The sequence below is a fragment of the Lytechinus variegatus genome, chromosome 16 (genome assembly GCF_018143015.1).
Source record: "Lytechinus variegatus isolate NC3 chromosome 16, Lvar_3.0, whole genome shotgun sequence".
In the NCBI taxonomy this organism is placed as follows: domain Eukaryota; kingdom Metazoa; phylum Echinodermata; class Echinoidea; order Temnopleuroida; family Toxopneustidae; genus Lytechinus; species Lytechinus variegatus.
The window spans coordinates 11,617,682-11,642,374 of record NC_054755.1 but is presented as its reverse complement, the minus strand read 5'-3'; the positions used below and the strand labels follow the sequence as shown (position 1 = coordinate 11,642,374).

Genomic DNA, 24,693 nt, shown 5'->3' with positions numbered 1-24,693 from the left:
ATCGGCAGTACATCGTTATGCTGGTAAACGTCAAGCTGGTTTATAACCAATAATCTAGGAAACATTTAACGTCAAGGTTAATCAGTCATAGTGGCTGTCCTTATTATAATATACGACAGATATTACTCTAGGGCCTTTTATCAAAGTGGAGACAATGACAGAGTGGGGATTCAAACTCACAACCTTGCGATTATGAGTCCCATGCTCTAACGACTGGACCACACGACCCGTTAACCTTTTAAACCATATTGTTTGCTTTCCTTCACACTGCAGTATCTACAGGACTGCGACTCCATAGCAGTAATGGCGGATGGTCGGATCGTGGAGAGGGGGACTCATAGTGAGTTGATGACGTCAGAAGGAGAGTATGCTCGCCTTATCACGACGCATTATACCAAGCCGGAAGAAGAGGAAGGGGAAGGGGGCTCAGACTTACACCCACAGTCGCCAAAGCTGAAAAGGTACAAGGTCCAGGGTTCGAATCCCACCGCGCCATTATTATTATTATTTTTTTTTTTTGGGGGGGGTCAGCAGCCTCCTTCTCTAAAATGCATGCTCCAATGCCTATAACTTGTAATGTATATTTTAATAGAGGGAGAATTCTGTTCTGTTTGTGGTAACTCCCGTAGGAACTCGGCATGACAGCATTTTGCTGGTAATTGTCAGGCTTGTATCGATTTAGATTTAGATTTATTTATTTCCGTTCAACAATTTTTTCAAAATACAATCAAAGTAACAATACATATTCAATATAATAGATAATACAAACAAATCAATGACATTTCGTAACAAGTGTTGAATATAAATTAAACAAAACTACAATTTGTTGCAGTAATTTTATCAATGAAAAGAAACAAGAAATGAACGGAGGGACTTGCCAAGAAAAGCAAAAGCTTGTAAAGAAGGCAAGCCCCTAAACTTAGTTTCAATACTAATTATAAACAAACTATAAAACAACTATATACAAAAATCGAGACGGACGCAGAAGACAAACTTAAAACAAGTTATCCACAAATATCAAAATAAAACGAATAAGCGCCAAAAAAAAGAGAAAGTAGTTCAAATAATAATAATTACAGTGGTAACAGTGGTATATAACCAATTACCTATGAAACATTTCACGTCTAGGTTAATCAGTCATAGTGGTTGACGTTATAGACGACAGATATTACTCTCGGGCCTTTTAATCAAAGTGGAGACAATTGGGACGATTGAGAGTTGGGATTCGAACTCTCAACCTTGCGATTATGAGTCCAATGATCTAACCACTGGACTACACGACCCGTTTTCCCTGGAACCTAATATCAATGACAAATGCTTGAATTTTTGTCAAATTTAATCTGATTACTTTTAGAATCGGGAATCTCAACTTCCAACAGTAGATAACCATTCGTCGTTGTCAACAATGTGCGTGAACCAGGAAACTGGTTCTAGGAAATTGTACAAATCTACATTAAAATCTAATCCTGAAAATAACATGTAATTAATCCTAAAAATTTTGCAATACGTATGAGAAAATCCAAGAAACGTGATTGTTATTGTTTGTTTTTGTGTCTGTTTTTTTTTTTGTTTTGTTTCGTTATTTTCTAATGTTGAACGATCTTCTCTTTTATCACGTGTTTGATAATGTAGACAACTCAGCCGACAGAAGTCGTCCACATCAAGTGCAGCTAGCGAGGATGAGTTTATCAACCCCGATGAAGAAAATGAAGGCAAGTAGCCTATTTCATAATTTTTAATTTATCTTTTTCATATATTCACAACGAGGAACAGTCATTTCCTCGTCGGTAATTGCTCCCTCAACAATTGCTCCGGCGATTAAAACATTCCAGGGATAAATGCTCCTCATCTCTTAGCCCCACCGACATTTTTGCTCCAGTCGAGCGAGAATTTGCTCTGAAGCAGAAGCCATCGGAGTGATAATCGTACTTATAGGAAGCTTTTGTCATAGGAGCAAATTTTCCCGCGCAGTAAAACGCTGTTTGAATTTTTTTATATAACGTTGTCTACTAGTTGTTTAACAATTTAAACAGTCATGTTTAATTTATTGAGAATTAAATTGAAACATTAAACTTTGTTGTTTAAGATGTTTCAAATCTTTAAACAAATACTGTAAGTTTTATTTCGTAAAAAGCGTTGTGTCAGAATTGTAAACAACGTTTTCACTGTGCGGAGCAAATTTCATACACTCGTTTAGAAGGCAAGATTAAGTGCTTTTGATTTGTAATAATCTGTTTTTCTGTATCCATACAGGTCAGTTGACAACCACAGAAGGTCGATCCGGTGGTTCGTTATCCTGGAGGACTTACCATGGTTACATCCAGGCAATGGGAGGCTACTTCTTCGCATTGACAGTCATCTTTGCTTATGTCCTCGTAGTTGGAATGTTAACCTTCAATAACTGGTGGCTTAGTTATTGGATTGAAGTCAGTGGTAACAGACCAGTAAGTAAAAAAAGTGACTGAGTTGAAGATAAATATTCCAAAACAACAACATCCCAGAAAAAAAACCGGAAAAAACAAAGCACAAAAACAAGTTTGTTTATGCAGATTGAAAGAGCAAAGTAAATTCAAAATATTTTTAAAAAGTCTTATCATATTTAATGTAATTATTTAAATCATGTTACAATTGCAAAATTATCATAATGGACACGTTTTCACTCATTACACAGAAATAGGGACAAAATGACGAGGACAAGTCCCCTTTATTATTATGTTTAATAGCTTTCTTCTATTTTCCTCCCAGCTTAAATTCTATCTTCTGTATGCTATTATTGTGTTTATTCATGTTTGTTAACTTGTTATGTTGGCTTGTTTATACCTGTATTGTTTTATTAAATTCTATATTCTATATTATCAATCGTAATAAAACAAACCAACGCCAATTATTTTATCCTGGTTCTCATCAAAGTATAACGAGACTTTAGGTGAGGAACCGCCAACCTTAGTAAATGATCCGGATCTATGGTTCTACATGTTGGTGTATGGTGGCTCTCTTTTCCTTATATTCGTCGTTGCTGCTATCAAGAGCGTACTTTATATGAAGGTAAGAAATCTTTATACCCTTTTCCCGAAAAAGTTAGTTGATAATGGTAATAATGATATTGATAATAATAATAATAATTACTATAATGATGATACTACTGCTACTGGAACTACTACCACTACTATTATACTACTAATGATAATTATAATAATAATAACACTGATGATGATGCAGTGATGATTGATGATGATGATGTTGATGATGATGATGATGAAGATGATGAGAATCATGAGATAATGATGACGGTGATGATGATGATGATAATGATGATAATGATCGAAGATGATGATCCCCATTACCTCATCTTGGTTGAGTGTGGCATAATTGCTGAAGGAAATTGATGCCATTAACTTACATTATAAGTACGTTTTGTAATAATTTTGTGTGATACGAAAGAGTGAATTTTCATTGGGTGCCCTACTGTGAGCCCACGATGAACACACTGTTAGCATACTGTGAACATACTGTGAACACACTGTGATCACACGATAAACACACTATTAGCATACTGTGAACACACTTTGAGCACACGATGAACACACTGTTAGCATACTATACACACTGTGAACACACTGTGAGCACACGATGAACAAACTATTGGCATACTGTGAACATACTGTGAATACACTGTGAGCACACGATAAACACACTATTAGCATACTGTGAACACACTGTGAGCACACGATGAACACACTATTAGCATACTGTGAACACACTGTGAGCACACGATGAACACACTATTAGCATAACACTTTGAGCACACGATGAACACACTGTTAGCATACTATACACACTGTGAACACACTGTGAGCACACGATGAACACACTATTAGGATAATATGAACACACTTTGAGCACACGATGTACACACTGTTAGCATACTATACACACTGTGAACACACTGTGAGTACACGATGAACACACTATTGGCATACTGTGAACATACTGTGAATACACTGTGAGTACACGACAAACACACTATTAGCATACTGTGAACACACTGAGCACACGATGAACACACTATTGGCATACTGTGAATACACTGTGAGTACACGATAAAGACACTATTAGCATACTGTGAACACACGATGAACACACTATTAGCATACTGTGAACACACTTTGAGCACACGATGAACACACTGTTAGCATACTGTGAACACACTGTGAGCACACGATGTACACACTATTAGCATATTGTGAGCACACTATCAGCACACTGTGGAACATTGTGTTATTTCCACCGGAGTTATCAAATACATGAACATAACACCAAATATTTTGATGAACATAATGCATGAACATATCACTCGTTTGCTTACCCCCCCCCCCCCCCTCATTTTCAGTATACCCTAAAATCGTCATCCACATTGCACAACCAGCTCTTCAGAACCTTGATTCGAAGTCCAATGAGTTTCTTCGATACTACACCTACTGGACGAGTTCTCAACATGTTCTCGAAAGATTTGGATGAACGTAAGTGTATAGACCTGAATCTCTTTATTTATTTGCGATCGTCGCTGCCGTTTCGAAGGTTTCACGATTGAAAGGTATTCTTTTTTGTTTCCCAATGCAGTAGTCACGCAGATGGAAACAGACCGTTTATCGCTTTTCGCGAGTCCGTACTTTTGAAAGGGGCAGTTCACCCTGACAAAAAAAAATCATTGTAAAAAAGGCAGAAAAAAATATAACAAAAATATTGGCGAAGCTTTGAGAAAAATCCATCAAAGAATACAAAAGTTTATTGAGAATTCTAATTATCTGATTTGTGACGTCATATGCGAGCAGCTTTCCTATATATCGTATGGTAAAAAAAATCAATGAAACGTCATTTTCTCAGAAAATTGAATATAGTTATTATTGTACCTTCAGTATATCAATACATAAATAATTTCAAACCCGCTCATGAACAAAAATGAAAAATAAGTCATCACGAGCCATTAAAAAAAGAAATTTATGCATTTTATATTGCATAACATAAGGGGCAGCTGCTCGTATTTGACGTCACAAATCAAAAACTTTAAATTCTTATAACTTCTGTAATCTTTACTTAATTTTCTTCAAACCTTCACCAATATTTTTATTATCTTTTTTGATATTTATACAACAAAGTTTTCATCAGGATGAACTTCCCTTTTGAAAGGAATACCATCGGTTAGTTTCAAGTCTGTTTTTTTGTGACTGTTGCCTTACATTAAATTCGCGTTAAGACTAACTTCATTTATTAATCTCTTTTAAAAAGCTTAGTTGTTTTGTTTGTGCTTGTTTTTTATACTTCTTAGTTGTTTCATTATTCATTAAAATTAGTCTTTTACTTTGGTGTTTGCTTTTTAATTTTATGTTTAGTTGAGTTATTTTTTTCCTGCGATAACGAGGGAGTATGAGGCTTAATGCACGAAAGAATTTGCATCACTGGAGTCCTCGTTGTTATGCTTTGGTAACTTGGATTGGGTGACGATTTTTACAACGAAGATTTTGTATCATCATAACGGTAAATTGCCAATTCATCTATTGCCAACTCATCCACTCATGACATGGTATACCTTCATTAAGTCTAATGCCATTCTGTCCATTAACATTTCATCTAACAAATATTTGGTCCAATCATCACTTTGTCTAATCACCAGTTCGTCTATGACCATTTCGTCTCATAATCAGTTGGTCTAATATCCATTTTATTTTCATTCATTTCGCCTAATTAACACTTAGTCCAATTAGACCAAATGGTATATATGGACTAAATGGCTATTGGACCACAAGGATATAAGACAAAATGGTGAGTGGACGAAATGGCAATTGGACCATTTGGATAGTGGACGAACTGATGATAGACTAAATGTTAGCAGACGAGTTGGTGATCGGACGAATCGGCATTAGACCAAATGAAAATTATCATAACAAATAACCAGTAAAATATCTATAATATTAATCTCCTTTTATAGTCGATGTGATGCTCCCAATAAACATGGAACTAAGTCTTAACTATCTCTTGACGATCATGGCATCGTTGATCACCATCAGCGTCATCTTCCCGTACTTCCTGTGCGCTGTCATCCCCATCATCATCATCTCCTACTTCATCCTCGTCTTCTACCGGAAGGGCGTCAACGACATGAAGCAGCTAGAGAATGTCAGCCGGTCGCCGTGGTTCTCGCACATCGGCTCGACCGCGATGGGGTTGACCACCATCCACGCCTACGAGAAAACCAATGATGTCATCACGAGGTGCGTTAAGGATGGCGGTGATGGTTGTGATGGTGGTGGTGATGTGGTGATGGTGATGATGGTGGTGATTGTGGTGGTGGTGGTGATAATAGTGAAGGTGGTGGTGGTGTTGATGGGGACTATGGTGGTGGAGATGGTGATGAATTAATGATGGTGATGTCGCAATGGTGGTGGTAATGATAATGGTACTACTAATACTTCTAATATTAATAATAGTAATGATACTGAGGATGATGATGATGAGGGTGATGATGATGACGGTGATGATGAAGGTCATGATGATGATGATGATGATGATGATGACAGTGATGATGATGTTGATGATGATGGTGACGAAGATGTGGATGCTGCTGATGATGAATTAATGATGGTGATGTTGATAATGGTGGTGGTGATGATGATGATGATTTTGATGGTTACAGTGATGATGATAATGGTGATGAAGATGTGGATGATGATGTTGATGATGTTGACGGTGATGATGATTGTGATGAAAATGGTGGTGGTGGTGGTGATGATGATGATGATTATGATGATGATGATGATGGTGGTGATGATGCTGATGATGATGGTGATGATAATAGCTACGATGATGCAGATGAAGGTGGTGGTGGTGGTGATGATGATGATGATGATGATAGCGAAGATGATGACGATGTTGAGGCCAAAGAAGAGGGACCAAATAATGAAATGGTGGTTTATGAAGGAGAGAATGATAGGAAGAGGGGCAATATGCAATAATAATAATAATAATAATAATAGCCAATTTTTATAAAGCGCTTTTCCCAGAATGGCCCAAAGCGCGTTACAGCATATTATTACCCCGGTCATTGGATTCATTTCAATCAAGCACGAAAAGTGCACAATTTCCACTCCCTGGGGAGCATTCCTTGCATTCGTTGCAGCCACATTATGGCGCTGGCAAAGTCAAACATACAATATCTTTCGCATCCTACCGGGTACCCATTTAGCATCTGGGTCGAGAGTGGCAAAGTGTGGATTAACGCCTTGCCAAAGGACGCTAGGCCGGGATTCGAACACACGACCCTCTGTTTACAAGGCGAGAGTCAGAACCTCTACGCCACGGCTCTTCCACACACCGGAGATGGCGACTGTTGATGTTACAGAAAGGGTAATTTTTGTGTTCCTTTTTCATCATCAGGTTCGTCTATCTTTTGAATGTGAACGCGTATCCCCTGATGCAATAACATAAGAAGTAAAAGAGAGATGGAGTACGACCTGTGAGGCTGAAGGTGTATGAGTGGAGACTGAGAAAGTAGAAATGAGCAGAAAGATAATGCCACATGGAAGAAGTGGTAGGGGAAAACAGGAGAAACATCGATTGATGTAAGTAAAACAGGGGAGAGGGGATGAAAAGAAAGAAGAGGAAATCAATTGGAGATGAGGAAAAGAAGGAAGGGATGCACATGGAGAATGAGAATAAAGAAGAATAGAATAAATGGCCAGGAGGGGGACAAGGAAGGAGAAAAACAAGATGAGAAGGGATCGAGTGACGGGGGAAGAAGCTAGAATACCGGGGATGGCGACTGTTGATGTTACAGAAAGGGTAATTTTTGTGTTCCTTTTTTCATCATCAGGTTCGTCGATCTTTTGAATGTGAACGCGTATCCCCTGATGCTCTTTCGAATGGCCACCCGATGGGCGGGGGCTCGGCTCGAGGTCCTTGTCGTACTCGTCATCACCCTCACCAATCTTTTGGTTGTCATCTATCATGGGCAGATATCGCCCTCTATCGCTGGTCTGGCTGTCTCTTATGCGATGCAGGTATGTGAGCTTGTTGAAACTTTCTTGAGTTTTGCTTACTGATTGATAATTGATTTTATTATTCATGTCATTTATTTTTAAAGAAGAACGAAAACCAAGAGAACTTTGATGACCGTGTTGGTAGCTGAGATATTTTGATCAATCTATCTATCAATCAATCTATCTATCTATATATATATCTGTCTATCTATCCATCCATCCATCCATCTATCCATATATAGAATTATGACCAACTTTCTACATACTTTCATATTTTTCTAGTTACCTGTCTGTCTATTTTTGTGTGTATCAATCTATCTGTAGACTTGCGTGTATATATTTTATAGCCTTTCTCTTTGATACTATGTGGACAGTGTCACAAGACACAACCCCACTTTTGACCAATCAGATGAATGAATTATTCAGCATTTTCAAAGAGATGTTAATCATAGACTCTGTTTTTATTCATTGTCAAAACGCTGTTTAAAATTTTAAGCACGCTGTTTAAGCCCGTCACAACAACAGCTTAAAGGTATTGTTTAACTTTGTGAGCAGCCGATTTAAAAAAATCTCAAACCAAGATGAAACATGTGTACAAGTGCATGTATTAGAACTAATAAACCCTGAAAACAACCATTATTGAGAATGAAAAGCTAAATCTACAAGGCGAACCCCGATTTTGTAAATAGGCGTCTTATAGACGCCTAAATAGTACATATAAGTGTAGGGGATGAAATTAAGATGGTGTTTCCAGTCACTTTATATTTCAATTTTTGAAGCACTAAATAATTATTTTCGAACGCAATTTTTTCTGGGCTTCATTTTTGTAACATATCACAGACACAGGTGACAAGTGTGACCTTCTAGCTCAGATGTTTTAAAGGTCAAACCAATGTTAACCAATCACTTTAAGCTTTTTAAACAAGTTGTTAAAAAGTTACCAAAAAATTTAAACAACTTCTTGTTCGAGTGACAGGCTTAAACAACGTGCTATTTTTTTTTACTCTGTTCTATTCTTTTAAGTACTGTTTAGATTTTTTGAATTAAATGAATAAACGCAATAACATTGTTTCTCCTGTTTTTTTTTCACGTGTATAGCTAACAGGTCTATTCCAGATTACGATGAGTATGATGGCAGATACTGAAGCACGGTTCTTTTCAGCTGAAAGGATGATGCAATACATAAGGGTAATGTTTGGTTTTTTCCCACAGGAGGGGGTGGGGGGCATTATAGGGACAGGTGACCCTCTGTGATCGCCCAATTAAATAAGGGGAAAAGAGCAAAGAGGAGGGAGAAAAAAAGTGAGAAAAGACCTGAGAAAATGGAAGCAAGATTGACAAGATTGTGAAATGGAGAGATGTGGGTTATGTAAACATATAAACCTCTCTTCTTCAATAAGGAAAAGGACAACATCTTCATTTGTCGCCTTGCCCCCCCCCCATCAAAATACCATGTAGCCTCATACTTTCGTGACTTTCTACAATGTGGGTGAAAACTATGCATTGTTGATTTTTCACTCAGAATAGATTCTTAATTCACAAATATGAAAAGCGATAATTTTGCTCCTTTAACATTAATTTTTTAACTTTTTTGCAGAGTGTTTAAAAAGTGGTTTATACTGTTGATCATGTTAATGATTGATTTCATTTCGACAATCAAAGTTGAAGAACAGCGTCATCCAGTTTGTAGCACTTCATGTCATGGATTCATTTTACCGACATCTACCGTATACCATATGGCCATGCAACTGACTGATATGTCTAAACGATTAATGTATACTCCAGGGGCGGATCCAAAAGGAGGAAGGGAACATTTTCCTGTTGAAAATTTGATAATAAAAAAAAGGGGTCCTTGCTCTTTCAAGGGGGGGGGAGCACTTGGGTAAAAATTGCATATTTACATCAATTTTTTTTTATTATGGCTCTCAAATGGGGGGGTACGAGACGGATGTGACCCCCCCCCCTTACCCTGGATCCACCATATACTCAAACTTCTAATTGAGCCATTGTCAATGGCAAAATAACATTTTATTTTCTCTCTTCAACAGAATTTGAAACCCGAGGCACCGGAGAGCATCCCATCCAAAGTACCTGCATCGGGCTGGCCGAGTAAAGGAGAGATTAAGTTTCATGACTACCGGATGAGATACAGAGAGAATCTTCCACTGGTGCTTAAAGATGTTAGGTGTACCATCAAACCAGGGGAGAAGATCGGAATTGTGGGAAGAACGGGTTCAGGTAAAAACTTGTTTCAAGAAATAAAATAACGATTATGATAATGAAGAAAATGTTTCCGAGGTAATTGATTAACCCAACAAGCACACTGCTTCCATGGGCATCCAATTTTTCTAATATGTATTTTGCATTTATTTTTAAAGTATGATACGTCATTTGTATAATGATTAATTTCTATACTTTGTAAAGTTTGTATATTCTTGATTTTGCTTGTGTTTTAATGGAAAATAAATGAATTCGGTTCAATACCAGCTTGGCGTTTACCAGCAAAACGCTGGTCCTGCCGAGTTCCTACAGAAGTTACCATAAAACAGAAACAGATAATAATCATAGAAGTAACAATAGTATTGTTGTCGATGATAATGATGATAGTGATATTCATATCAATGATAATAATGGTGATAATGATAATAATAATGATAATAAAAAAGACAAACGTTAAGGGGAATTCCCTTTTCCCCTCACATGATTAAAAATCCCCCTAGCGTATAGATTCTGTTCTCTATTGTTTTACGAAATAAACCCATTGATCTCCAGAACGTCATATCCCCCTATAGTTTTAATGCAGATAACAATAGTAATTAAAGATACTGATGATGATGTTGATGAGGATGATGAAATTAATAATATCATTATTTTATGATTGTATTTCCTTTATTTGTTATCTGATACACAAGCCCATTGTATTTTAACTTTGTACTGTAATCGCATTTAATTACAAATACCCTACTTTACTTGTATACTTTTTCTTCTTCTATAGCGTATTTGCAGTTGTTATTTATGATTATTTTAAATGAAATTATTCAGCATTGAAAATTGATTTACGAATTCAATCGATTTCTCTGACAGGAAAGTCATCTTTAAGCGTTGCTTTGTTTCGCCTGGTGGAAGCGGACAAGGGGTCTATAAGTATTGATGATGTAGACATCTCGGGACTAGGACTCTTTGATTTGAGATCAAAGATGTCAATTATCCCTCAGGATCCGGTGCTCTTCATCGGTACAGTTCGGTAAGTATTGGGCAGTTGCAAGAAACTTGCGATCAATTTGCAAGTCTACTTTCGGTCCCTAAATCAATTATAAATTTTGAAATTGATTGCAAATTGGTGATTGATTTTTAACCCGCTTCTTGAAACAAACAGAGTTAGCAGAGTTGCCACAGTTAAAATTGATCTAACAGTTGTAAAATTGGAACAGAACACCATCATCATTATCATCATCATCATTGTCATCATCGTCATCATCACAACCATTACCATCATCATCATCATCATCAACAACAACACCTCATCATCATCATTGTCATCATCATAATCATTATCATCATCAACATCATCATTGTCACCATCATCATCATCACCATCATCATCGTCGTCATCATCATCATTGTCATCGTCGCTACCATTACCATCATCACCATTATCATTATCATCATGGTCACTTTTCCATGGTGTATTTTTTTTACAGAATGATATCTTAAGCAACTAAATCCTTTCTCATATTAATTTCTTGCCCCTTTCATAAATATCATGTAGATATAATTTGGATCCGTTTGGTCAAAGCAGCGATGTCGATCTGTGGCAGGTTCTAGAAAAGGCGTACATGAAGGAAAAGGTCAGTTATTTACTCATATATTACCATAAAATCATTGTTTTCAATGGAACATTGTGTCACTTCAATCGTTAACTTGTTCATTGATTGCTAATAACGTTTTAAAACAGTCGGCAACAGATTAAAACCAATGATTCCATGAACATTAAAATTTTTCTAATTCTGATGCGCAGGGGTAGTGTTTTTGCCTACAAAACATATTGATATTGATATTGAGCAAATTTTATTTGCTCAATTTTATTATTGAGGCTTCATATGTTGCGCATCCTCAAGGGATTCAAACTACCCCTTGATGATTTGAAGGTAATTTATACCTCCTATGTTCGTCCAGCATTAGAGTACTGTGCACCAGTTTGGCACTCTGGACTCGACGCATCACAGAGAAAACAAATTGAGAGAATACAAAAACGCGCATTCCGCCTCATGCTTGGGCCCGCTTACCAAGATTATGACCATGCACTAGAACTGCTTAACCTATCTACTCTAGATAAGCGGAGAGAAGGACTATGTATGAGACTGGCAAAGGGCGTGAGTCTTCATTCCTCCCCCTTTCACGACTGGCTACCTCCAACTCGAGAGGCGGTCCACAAACGTTCACTACGTTACAGCAATATGTACACTGAAATACGCTGTAGAACAGAACGCCGTCGAAAAAGCGCTGTCCCATACATGGTCCGACTACTTAACAGTCAATCGAATATGTAATGAATTTCAAAATTTACGATTAATTTAATTTAATACACGACACAACTTCTCAACAGGCAATCAATGTGTTAATGATATCCAAATTATGCATAATAAATTTTATTAAAGGCGAAATTGATATGCTATCTTCTAATATAATATAATGTTTTCGTTCGCTTTAAATTCTGGTTACGACTCTTTGCAGCAAAATTATTACGATAATCAAGCTTACATGATGTACTTAATATTACTTTTACCACATCTAGCATTGCTTGTTTTCAATGGGCATTGTTGTTTTATCCCATCTTGGTATAATTGTTTAGTATGCTAATTCCATTTTTATACATATACAGCGAGAAAATATTTAATCAATCATTAGATTTATGATATCTCTTATTTCCGTGTAAGCCAAGTGAATACTACTTAACTCATTGACAGAAGTCCTTTAATCAGTTTTACCAACCTCATCAACATTTTTTTCATTTTCCCCCTTATTCCGGCTCAGTTACATTTCATATTCAATTCTTTAAAGAAATATCATTTGTTTATAATTTGTTTCTTATTTTATTCATGCAAGCTTATGAATGACTGACTTTATCCCCACAGAATCATATTGTGGTTACAACTATCCAATATTACTGTTATCCCATGTATAAAATTATTCTAATCTTCTCCTTTCTTAATTTACAACATATAACATTTATTTATTTCATTACTTTTATATGTCATTTTGTTATAGCAATTGTTATTGTATATATTTTGTATTTTACCTTGTACAGAATTTCGCAATTCAGCCTTTGGCTGCGATGAAGTTTTCTGAATAAACCATTTCAATTTCAATTTCAAATTCAATTATGTTCTGCTCTTTATTTCATATCTAAAAATCGTATTATTCAGATAAGTTCACTTGAGGGCGGGCTTGAGGCCCCAGTAACAGAAGGAGGAGTAAATTGATTGATTTGAGTGAAATATTATTATGTTCTACTCTTCATTTCATGTTTAAAATTCGTATTATTCAGATAAGTTCACTAGAGGGCGGGCTTGAGGCTCCCGTAACAGAAGGAGGAGATAATTTTTCTGTTGGTGAGAGGCAACTGATGTGTATGGCGAGGGCTTTACTCAGAAATAGCAAGGTGAGTGGATCTGATGCTGTAGATGTGTGAGTGCAGAAGTTATTCTTTGGACGTTAAACAATAAGGCCATTTTAAGGCCATAGCAAATTTTGGAACCTAAAGATAATGAACTCAGCGTTCTCCTGCAACACAGACGTTTACAACGAATTGCAGAATAACATTCGCTCATCAAAATCATTATTGAATATGCATTGTAAACAATTTATCAACAGTCAACCAATCAGAATTATTGTTTGAATCTCGCAATTTGTTGCCGATTCATGCTTCGGATTATGAGATTAGTAACTAAAAGAAGACAGAAACCACTTTGTGTTATCTTTGTATGTTTCCACCTCGTAACTCAATTCAATTTCAATTCAATTCAATAAATTTAATTTAATGAATTGAATTGAATTGAACTCATGAAAAATCCCCATGGCCTGACAATTAAGATTTTAAAAATATATATGTATATTATACTTATTCTTTATTTTAGATTTTATTCTTGGACGAGGCAACAGCAGCAATCGACACAGAAACAGATAGCTTGATCCAACAAACAATAAGAACAGCTTTTAATGATTGTACTACACTCACTATAGCACATCGACTCAATACAGTACTCGACTCAGACAAGATACTTGTCATGGACGACGGGAAGGTTTGTATATTTCTTCATTATCTGTCTATTTGTTTATTTCTGTTTTTCTCTCTTTGATTTCTTCCATTCTGTATTTGTTTTTTTCCCTTCATTTTTGCGTTTTTGTATTTTACTATGTATATTCTGTTAACTTCTTTTATGGTCATCTTTTTATCTTAGTTACTGATTGACATTACAAATTCTTTCATTCTTATTTGTTATTTTTTGGAGGCGTGGTTAAATTAATTTTAAAATATGATGCTATGATGATAATCCCATAAGCTCATGAAAGCGTGCATGCATGAGCATTTATTGTGCTTTTTTTTCTTTTGCATGAATTGAGAGAAGGGGGAGAGAAGTAGCATTGCCTTGAGATAAGGGTCGTCGTGTTTCATAACAACTTCACACAAAAATCCAACAGGATTCTCGTATTATGATTATCCTTTTTTGTTGGCTTGTTTATTTCCATTTTTATTTTTGTAATATTCCCTTATCCTGATGTTTTCTTTTCTCTATAGCATCCCCTCACATTCATGAACTCTAAAAAGAATCTATTCAAATTTGATAAGATTCCCTTTCAGAGGGATACTTATATTTTAGAAAAGAGGCCCTTGTAAAAAAGAAAAAAAATATGTTGCATTTAAGTAACAAGATCCTTTTTCTTTTTTAATTTGATACTTTTCGGCATATTTTCACATTTTTCTTTTTTAAAAGAAATGTTATTTAATTCATGTGAGTAAAAAGTATCCCTCTAATAGGTATGTTTTTTTTTTATTCGAATATATCGAATGAATATGCTTATATACTTTTTCATCCATACAGGTGGCAGAGTTTGACTCACCGGCGTCCCTACGAGCCAACACATCATCTATCTTCAGTGGGATGCTGGCCGCTGCGGACTCTCAGGGCAATCAAGATAAATCATCGTAGCGTTTAGAATATTCAATTTTTATACCCCTTCCCCCCAAAAAATAATATACCGTACAAGTAAATATATAGAAAATAAAATAAAGTGAATTTGTATGATAAAATTGACCCCCTCAAAAAAAGATAATGAAATAAAAATAAATTAATAAATAAATAAACGAATGAATTAATAAATAAATAAAATGAAATATAAATAAAAACTAAAAATGATAATAATAATTTTTTTAAATACAGTTACAAGAACAGAAGTTCCGAGATGTTTCATGAAACTTGTCAGCATAGATAGTTTCAGTCAATCTTTGATTTTGATTGGCGGAGTAGCACATGTCATTTATTCTCAGAAAATAACAACTTGTCAGTGCTAATTGTAAGTTTCATGAAATGGTGACTGGTGCATGGTGAGCGTTTGATAAACTTTCAAGATATTTTAAACTTCTGCTCTTTTCGCTCCTGAATGTGCCATTGCACTCTTAAGTTGCAGGGATTTGAAATAAACCCAGGTTGACTGTAGTTGGGATCAATCAATTATGGGATTCACTTTTAATCCTAAAAAAATAATTCTCAATGGGTTTGAATTTTAATCTTTTGAGATTTAGAAAAGAATCTTTATCATTAAGATTAAATCCCAAATTCGATTGGTCTGTAACTACATTTATTTTGAATCCCTGCAATTTAGAGTGCAGGAAACGTACCGCCTTGCCCGAGCACAAGATACGCGAATGAAAAAGTTGCCAGTTTGTGTTTTACAAGTGTGTGGACATGATGTTAAGTCCAGCACAGGAAATGTTGATTTGAATAAATAGAAAAAATCAAACTAGCATAAAGCTGAAAATGTCATCAAAATCGGATGTAAAATTAGAAGATATGACATTTTAAAGTTTCGCTTATTTTTCAAAAAACAGTGTTATGCACAACTCAGCATGCAAATGAGAGAGTCGATGATGTCCCTCATTCTTTATTTTGTAATTTATTGTTTGAATAATACATTATTTCATTTATTTACAAATTTGACAATATGGACCAACTTGTCTGAACCATTTAATATTAAACAATGCTAATTCCATATGTTCAGGGAGGAATGATTGTTGTTTCACTTGACGATAAAGAGAAAATTGGAATATTTCATATAAAAAAATACAAAAGAAATAGTGAGTGGATGATGTCATCAGCCTCCTCATTTGCATACCGACCAGGACGTGCAAATCACTGTTTTGTGAAATTAAGCGAAACTTTAAAATGTCATAACTTTCTTATTTTACATCCGATTTTGATGAAATTTTCTATGTTATGTTTCTTGGATTTTTTTTCTTTTTATTCAAATAAACTTTTTGTTGGGATGGACTTGTCCTTTAATTACTTTTGTCGACTACTGTAGTTTCAGTATGGTCTAATAAAAAGTTCTGGAATTTGTCTCCTAGAACATCTTAATCACATAATTGGATGATATTCATTCGAGTAATCTTCCCCATCTGATGATATCTCGCAGTCAACTTTGCCCAACTTGTCTTGCTTGATGAAATAATCATGAAATGTACTCTTTACATAAAGCCGTTCATCTTAGTACTTTTATCGCAATAATATACTGGAAGCATCTTTACAGGTGCAGTTTTTATAATCTTTCTGCTAAAGGCGAACATGGAGAAAAGCTCACGTATATATAAAGCTATTCACAATGTGCCATTAAAAGTTTAACCGTTTCTTAATTGTGATATCTAACAATTGTTGCATTTGCTATTCATTTAACTATTATACTTTATATATGTTGTATTTCACATTTTAAAAACATACTATATTACTGCAAATGTACACAGTTTGCCTTAAGAATGGAAAATATTACCCAACTTTACTATCGCAATTTGTCAGAATGTACTCAAAGTTCTATATTTTGATATCATAACTTTGTGTGTCCGATATTTATACAATCATGTATATGCATTTTGATCAAAGAAAAAAAGATATATTTTAAATTAACAAATATATTTCTGAGGAAAAAAGGTTCACGAATGTTGATTGTCTTTTCTTTGTTTGTTATGTGTTCTATGATATACATACAAATATTGTGTTTAATTTCCTCTAATCTAATCTGCCATTACACATTGGTATATGAAGTACATTGTACAAAAAGTGACTGCAATAAAGAACATGATTATCAGACTTATAAGAATAATGTGAAATAACTTTAATGAGGGACACTTTTTTTCAAATACGTTTAAGAGTAAATAAAGAGAAAACACACATTGGCATACAATATTATAAGGGGCTTTCGAAATTTGGACGTGCAAAAGAGTTCGAGAGAAAAGAGCGTCAAAGAAAATGCACAATGTTTTTTTGTCTCGTCTTCCTATGCTTATATCCCGTGATTTCGACAACCCCCAATATTGGTCGAATCGTGATATAGGCGCCTTGGAATAAGAGCAGGCACTACACTGCAGATGAAACTGACATGAAATATCCATATTGCAAAAAAAAAAACCACCAGAAATTGTGAATGGAAATACATACAAATCTTTTTACTCTCCGTTTTTAGATCATATAAAATGCCTTGACATCCCCACACGTATTTCCTTTGGAGAAAAACCTTTAAGTTTGGCGCCCTTGTAACCATTGAAACGGTAACCCTCGAAAATACAAACGACACTTCATCATTCTCATTGAACCGAATCTGATTATCCTGTCCCCCAATCCTTCCCAAATATATATTTTCGCTAGCTTATGATTTTTAGGTACTCTTATTTTGGAGGTGTCACACTCGATGTTTGGAAGGTTTTTCCCTGGCAGCGTGCAGTATTGAGAGAGATGTAAATCCGAAAAATAGAGTAGATATGAACCAAGCGATCCGTGCAAACCCCTCCACGCCAATTTTTCTGTAAAGAGGGGAAAAAATAATTAAAAAGAGATGAGAAGAGGTGGAAAGGCGATCGGGGGGGGTGAGCAGAGGGTAGTGCATGTCGGGGGGGGGGGGCGGATGGGCTTCAGCCCCCTCTTTTTCCCCCCAAACCGTTTACAAAAATGACCATCTGATTGTGATTTTTGCATAGTCAGCCCCCCCCCCCATTTTCAAAGCCGTTCTGCTGCCAATGGTGTATGGCAGAAGTACTCATGCACACAGAAACATTTACAATGTTCAATAAATTTCATTTAAATTTTCATTGAAGTCACAAAATGAGGGTTGTGTCGGAGCTAGGCCTGGGACAACCGCCACAGTGATTTTGTAAGTGAAGAAAGAGAGAGAGAAAAAAAGATGACACAAGTGAAATGATGGGTGAGGTGGGAGAAAAGTAGGTCTTGGCCGTTTAACTATGGTATTATTATACCACTTTTATTCAATTAGGAAAAGGCAATGTCAGAAAATATCTTGTTTCATATCATTTTTAAACAAAAAAAAACATAAAATAAATATTACAATCTTTGTTTACAGTTTCCAAATAAAAACCACACTCATTTCTCACCCCGACCGCTTCGCTTTCTTGATTATTCATTTACAGATCATTCTCGAATATCTTACTAGTTATGCATGGGTTACAGGGGCCGTGGAAGCTGGCGGGGGGCTTCAGCCCCCCCCCCTTTTTTCCAAAACCGTTTACAAAAAAGTAAAAATGGCCACATGATTGTGATTTTTTGCTGATTGATTTTGCATCATGATTGGTTTAAACATGTAAGTAAATGATTTACTAAAGAGCAGACCGCACAAGCAATAGATTTCTTTTTAGAGAGATAATATTTATAAAAAAAAGTAAAACTTTGATATTTTGTAATCTTTAGACGTCGTAAGGTATGTTTGCACTACTTACCCCGCTAAAACAAAAGCGTATGTAGCCTCTAGAACATGAACAACAAGTATAGCATACCATCTGCAGAAGAAACAAAATTCAAAATGATAATCGTACTTTTGGAAGTCTTTTCAGATTGTATTGTGATTTTTTTTTTACAGTACCACGATTTGAGATGGCGGTCTCATTTTGTAAAAACAAATATTATCATTACCAACTAACGTGTGGCAAATTCCATTGTATAATACTAAATGGTTGTGAATACATTTTTCAAATGTATATCTGTGAAAACCACAATGTGTAATATTTGATGTCAATCTTTAGATACAAATATTTTGTACTTGTATGGGTGTTCATGTTATAAGTATTCATTACATATTGGATTATTTCCCCCACCTTATTCGTCATACTTGTTCCATTCATCGATATAAATCAGTTTAAACCACACATAAAAAACGCGGAAAAGGAAATCTTGGTAAATAAACGTAAGTTATTGTTTTGATTGATAATTAATTACCATTCTATTTGTTTGTCTTCAACCAGTGGCGTAATGTGCCAACAGTTTTTAATACGGCTCTATATGGCGCATCGCGCAAAATTAAAAAGTTGCGGGCGAGCGAAGGAAGCGAGCAAATATATATACATTTTAATTACAAAAAAAAATCCAGGTTTGTGATAGATTTAACATAATATTAAGAAAATAATATCATATTTCATTCTTATCCCTTTCCTTTTCTCTCTTTTTTTTTGCTCGTAAAAACTTGTGGGGGGGGGGGGCAGAGCCCGCCAAGCCCCCCCATCTTTACTCCAGTGTTTTCAACCACATCGAAATATGCGTCAGCTTTGCATAAATACAAAATAATGTTTGATACAAAATTTGTTATGACCTATCAAGATGTGGTAAATTACGTGATTTTGAAACAATTATTAAGCTGATTATAAAGGATTTTTTAATTTGAGTAACAAAACATTTAAAAAAAATAAAACTAACAGTATATGTACCATGTAAATTACATATGAAACTGAAATACTTACGCTATTTTTACAACTCCACGTATATCAAAAGCGAGGTATGAAAGGACTTTACCCATAGGTCCTAGAGCATCATACGGTATCTTATCTGGGATGTATAAACATATCTGAATGAAGGGTTAGATCAGTAGATAAATGATTATTAAAAAAAACCGAAAACATCAGAGCTGAATTGCGATGTAATTACAAATAAAAATGGCAATTTTAATAGGCCTATACTAATCATTAAATCATGAACATAGATATGTAATACTTCATAGATGAATAAAAAAAACAACAACATTAATTTACTGCATTATAATTTGTGTATGAAATGGTAATGTATTGAAATGCACATCAGATCCGAGAAAATGGCACTTTGTGGAATGTATACAACATCTGTATCTTTAATACGGTCCCATCTCCGCTGAAAACAAGTTTCTATTATTATAAAGAGAGCATGAAGCGAATCATTATATTCGAACTGCTTGAGAATGAAAAAAAAAGAAGAGAGAACCTAGATCTGTTTTCTTCTCTTTCATTGATATACCTAACTTACCCGGTGAGCAATTTAATGAAGAAATTTAATTATTAATTTTCAATGATAATTTGATCGCAGAAATCATATCCAATGGTTCAAGTCCCTTAACTTTGTAAGCGAAAATAACTGAACTATTATTTTGTTTCATGAAAAATATTCAACTAAATTCACTCACCGGTAACACCGCAAGGCCTACGATCACCAGTAACATCACGATCAAACGAGGTAACCGAAAATAATTAGCTCCAATAATTTGCGCCATTTTACAAACTGGTAGCTTATACGAAGAAGAAATAAAACAATATTCCTGACCTCAGGCAGATGTAAATTTCTTATAGTGAAAACTGGATTTCATTAATAGCAAGATAATGCAAGCGCAAGCATGCATCTATACCACTCTGTACCCCGCAAACAAGGGATAACGAACAATTCGACATGCTCGTATTTATATTTGGACCCCAATTGATTGTAGTGTTAATCAACTTGATGTATACTATTGTGGTATTGTTTTTTAGCCTATCTGATTAAAGGGTCAGAATCCACCTTTATTTTCTTATCAAAGATTCAGAAGTCAGGGGCCGATCGCACGAAAGGGTCCTTCCAAGGACCGTCTTTCGTGTCGCCCATCTTTTATGACGCGCTGTATGCGGGATATCTCTGAAATGAATGATTAACATATAAAATTTGTTATCTAGCATTTAAATCAATTTGTATACAATTTCATGATATATCACATCATTTTATAAACAAAGATTTCGTTTACTTTAACTGATGAATGAAATATGTTTGCAGGTAATTTATTTTTAAAATGCATTTCACATGATGGCGCATCATAATAAATGGGCGACACGAAAGACGGTTCTTGCAAAGACCCTTTCGTGCAATCGACCCCTCATCAGGAGCATCGCCTAATATAGAACAAGATATGGCCGGGACAACATGAATTCGCTTGAAGCAGTTTCGATCGACGTTCAAATCATTATACCCCTATATACATCCCCAAACTCTGACATTATATAATGAACGCAGAATATATAGCCTTTGATAACCATTATCAAAAATCTTTTTAAAAATGAAAACAGTCCGCAGATAGAAGTGATACAGTAATTAAAGTATAAATGGAAATGTGTTTGTAATAACTACATGTAATGCCTATGTTATTTTGGATGTGTTCCATATGTGATTCATTCCTGGGTCGGTGTTAAAATGGAAAGGCGGGGGTGGCGCCAGGAATTTTTGATGTGGGGGTGGGGAGAGCAAAGATGATGTAAAGATGACGTCCCTTTTTTCTTTAAAAAGTACAGGTTAATTTTCCCAAAGGGCGGCTCGAAGATTGACTTTGGTGGGGGACTGATGTACGAAAATTAAAACTTGGGGCACTTGCCTATTCGGTCCTATGGATCCACCCCTGCGCATCACTCAATTAACCGTTTTAAATAAATTATATTACATTATCTTGTTTTATCACTTTTCTCCGATATCTGCCCCTTATTTACTTTTTTTGACCAGCCGAAAGATCACTTCCGGACATTTGCTCCACCCCACCCCTCTCCATGCGGAGCCAGTCCTACAGCAGAGTTAAGTAATAGGGACTTTGAGATGACAATCGTCATAACAGAGAATCCCCGCTTCTCAGCTTTTAAGTCTAACGATTGTTAATTGGGATAAAGATTTCAGATAAGAGGTATATAAGATAAGAGGGGCAAATTCAAGTTGAGGGCATTGGGGGCACTATCACTTTGTTTATCTCCCATCTTTCTTCCTTCGCCTAAAAATGTGATCATTCTGTGGCTTATATACATATAGTAAGACACCCAAAGAGTATATTTCAGTTTTAAAAAAAAATTGTGAGCATTTCGAATTAGTATGGAAAATTCTCATTCCAAATTACTGCAGGCCTGATGAACTAAACCTATTTATGCTGGTGCTCCTTTCTCATCATTATCATTATGACGCTCTATAAATAAGCTCAATTTAAGGCTACTGAATAGAATGTTATCACTGAAAAAGTAATTCAGTTATTTATTTTGAGCTTTACTTCCTACCAGCGTTAATGGTTTCATAAGATCTCTTATTATGATAAAAATGAAAGTTGTTGATTTCTAAACCATTTATAAGGACGTTATAAATGCTTCAAAAACTCAACAGAATTTGATGTACGTACAATATTCAATTGGGTTTGAGATTGTTATCATGTGTTTCATGTATTTAATATAAAAGCGAGAAATATCCAAACATGAATGATAATGGTAGGAATTTAGAGAATAATAGATTGATTTGAACGTCATATGAAAAAAATATCGATTGGAAGAGATTAAATGTTTACGTGAATTTAAGGAAAATTATAACAACAGAAATAAAAATATTTCCAAATGCAGGTGATGTCGTTCATGAATGTCTTTGTATTTCTACGTAATCCATTGATTTAATCATAAACCCATTCGTTCATTCATCATATTTTGTTCATTCATTCACTCATCTACCCATCGTTGGTTGATTAATAATTCGGTCATCAATTCCTTCATTTATTATTAATTTGTTCATTCATTGGCTAATTTATTTGTTCACTTATTCATCCATCCATCCATCAATCCCTTTTGATATTTCATTCATTTTATCCATGCAAACTTTAATCCATTAATCAATCCAATATAATTGATTGATAATATCTTTACTACTTTGATTAACTACTTTAACATAATTGATTAATCAATTTGTTAATTCATTCGTTTGTTCGTTCGTCCATTCATTTACTTATTTATTCATTCATACGTTCGCTCATTCCTTCATTCATTCCTTTATTCATACGTTCGTTTGTTCGGTCATTCATTCATTCATTCATTCATTCATCCATTGAATCATTGATGCAAGCAATGTATTGTTCAATCCATTAATTGATTAATAATATCTTTATCAATTTGATTACTTACTTAAAATATTTATTAATATATTTATTCATTTATTTCTCGTTTGTTCGTTCGTTCATTCAGTCAGTCACTTTCATCCATTCATCCATCCATCCATCCATCCAGGCATCCATCCATTCATCCATCCATCTATCCATTCATTTATTTATTTATTTATTTATTCATTCATTCATTCATTCATTCATTCGTTCATTTATTCAGTCATCCATTCATCATCTAGTTTCAAATTGTATTTTTTTTAACTGGCCCTACTAGCATGTGGTTTCATAAGATCGTCAATATTCTGCATTGTGAAAATGAAAGTGGTCGATGCTTTTACGAGGACGATTGACAAGTAAAACAAAATTAACAAAATAAAAATAAGTCTAAGACCCTTGTTTTCAGAACATTGAATGTGATCGAGTTTGAGCTTGTTTTTTTTTGTATTTCAATCACATATTAATAAATAGATTTCCAAATGGAACAATTTATTGACATTGGGTCTAAATCAAAGATAATTTTATATTGATTTGACGCGAGCTGATTTTTTTAATTTTATTTTTTACTTATGTAATAAATTATATTAAGTAGTATGGTAAATGATGCTAAAAGCATCTTTTTCAAATCGCAATTTTCACTAAAATATACCGTAAAATACCACTTATCACTTTTAAGATCTTGATAAAAAAATCAGAAGACTATGAAGAAGCAGGGAGATCTCGAAAGGTATTTAGACCAACAAATACCCCCGCAAATACCTCCAACAGATCGTAGCCTTTTCTATACTTGCGACTGCCCCCAATTCCTTTTGGGACAACCGTAAATGAAACACCTCTTTCTGTATAGCACGGGCTACAGTGCAGCCTTCTCTTCTCTTTTTCTCCATACTTTCTTCGAGATATTTTCCCCATCTCTGTATTCCTTTGTGTTATTGTGTAACGTCAGTCATCATGACGGCCGTTTTACTTCAAGCTGGCCGCAATGTTTTCAAATTTCGTTGGGTTTCCTCGACTTATTATGACTCATGACCAATTGTGGTTACCAATGCGAAGTCGCGAAATGTCGCGAGACAGAAGAGAGTGAGTTGAGGAAAACAGATAGCAATTCACCATTCATTTTTCAGAGACATGTTCATTGCTTTTGGTGATTAGGCCAAAGTCTTTCGAAGTGTTCTTAGAGAGTGAGTTTATCGTGAATTAATTTGATTAATCAGTCTGTGACGTA

At 35.1% G+C, this 24,693-nt stretch overlaps 2 protein-coding genes across 3 annotated transcripts in view; one reads left to right on the top strand and one right to left on the bottom strand.

Moving 5' to 3' along the window:
• Positions 1-15,269, top strand: part of LOC121429605 (multidrug resistance-associated protein 5-like) — a 30,274-nt gene extending 15,005 nt beyond the window's left edge. For both annotated transcript variants that reach the window (XM_041626720.1, XM_041626719.1), the window contains exons 15-28: positions 274-461; positions 1,633-1,712; positions 2,254-2,444; positions 2,911-3,045; positions 4,391-4,520; positions 5,987-6,269; positions 7,868-8,054; positions 9,132-9,221; positions 10,082-10,271; positions 11,118-11,277; positions 11,803-11,881; positions 13,582-13,695; positions 14,171-14,335; positions 15,137-15,269. In XM_041626720.1, the coding sequence (XP_041482654.1) occupies positions 274-461; positions 1,633-1,712; positions 2,254-2,444; positions 2,911-3,045; positions 4,391-4,520; positions 5,987-6,269; positions 7,868-8,054; positions 9,132-9,221; positions 10,082-10,271; positions 11,118-11,277; positions 11,803-11,881; positions 13,582-13,695; positions 14,171-14,335; positions 15,137-15,244 (2,100 nt within the window). In that variant the 3' untranslated portion in view covers positions 15,245-15,269. The remainder of the gene's footprint in view (positions 1-273; positions 462-1,632; positions 1,713-2,253; positions 2,445-2,910; positions 3,046-4,390; positions 4,521-5,986; positions 6,270-7,867; positions 8,055-9,131; positions 9,222-10,081; positions 10,272-11,117; positions 11,278-11,802; positions 11,882-13,581; positions 13,696-14,170; positions 14,336-15,136) is intronic.
• Positions 15,270-16,555: 1,286 nt separating this feature from the next.
• On the bottom strand, positions 16,556-21,026 carry LOC121429795 (transmembrane protein 254-like). Its single transcript, XM_041627028.1, has 4 exons — positions 20,739-21,026; positions 20,047-20,150; positions 19,033-19,092; positions 16,556-18,105 (listed from the first exon to the last, which is right to left on the bottom strand). Exons 1-4 carry the CDS (start codon positions 20,823-20,825, stop codon positions 17,985-17,987), a joined length of 372 nt encoding a protein of 123 aa, XP_041482962.1. The 5' UTR covers positions 20,826-21,026; the 3' UTR covers positions 16,556-17,984.
• Positions 21,027-24,693: the final 3,667 nt, after the last annotated feature.

What these genes read in the sequence shown, in the direction of transcription:
- LOC121429795 (XM_041627028.1), bottom strand. Translation starts at nt 20,825, where the DNA reads ATGGCGCAAATTATTGGAGCTAATTATTTTCGGTTACCTCGTTTGATC. An exon ending in CGTGGAGTTGTAAAAATAGC is followed by an intron (nt 19,093 to 20,046) that starts GTAAGTATTTCA and finishes TTTCTTCTGCAG; the next exon opens with ATGGTATGCTATACTTGTTG. An exon ending in TACGCTTTTGTTTTAGCGGG is followed by an intron (nt 18,106 to 19,032) that starts GTAAGTAGTGCA and finishes CCCTCTTTACAG; the next exon opens with AAAAATTGGCGTGGAGGGGT.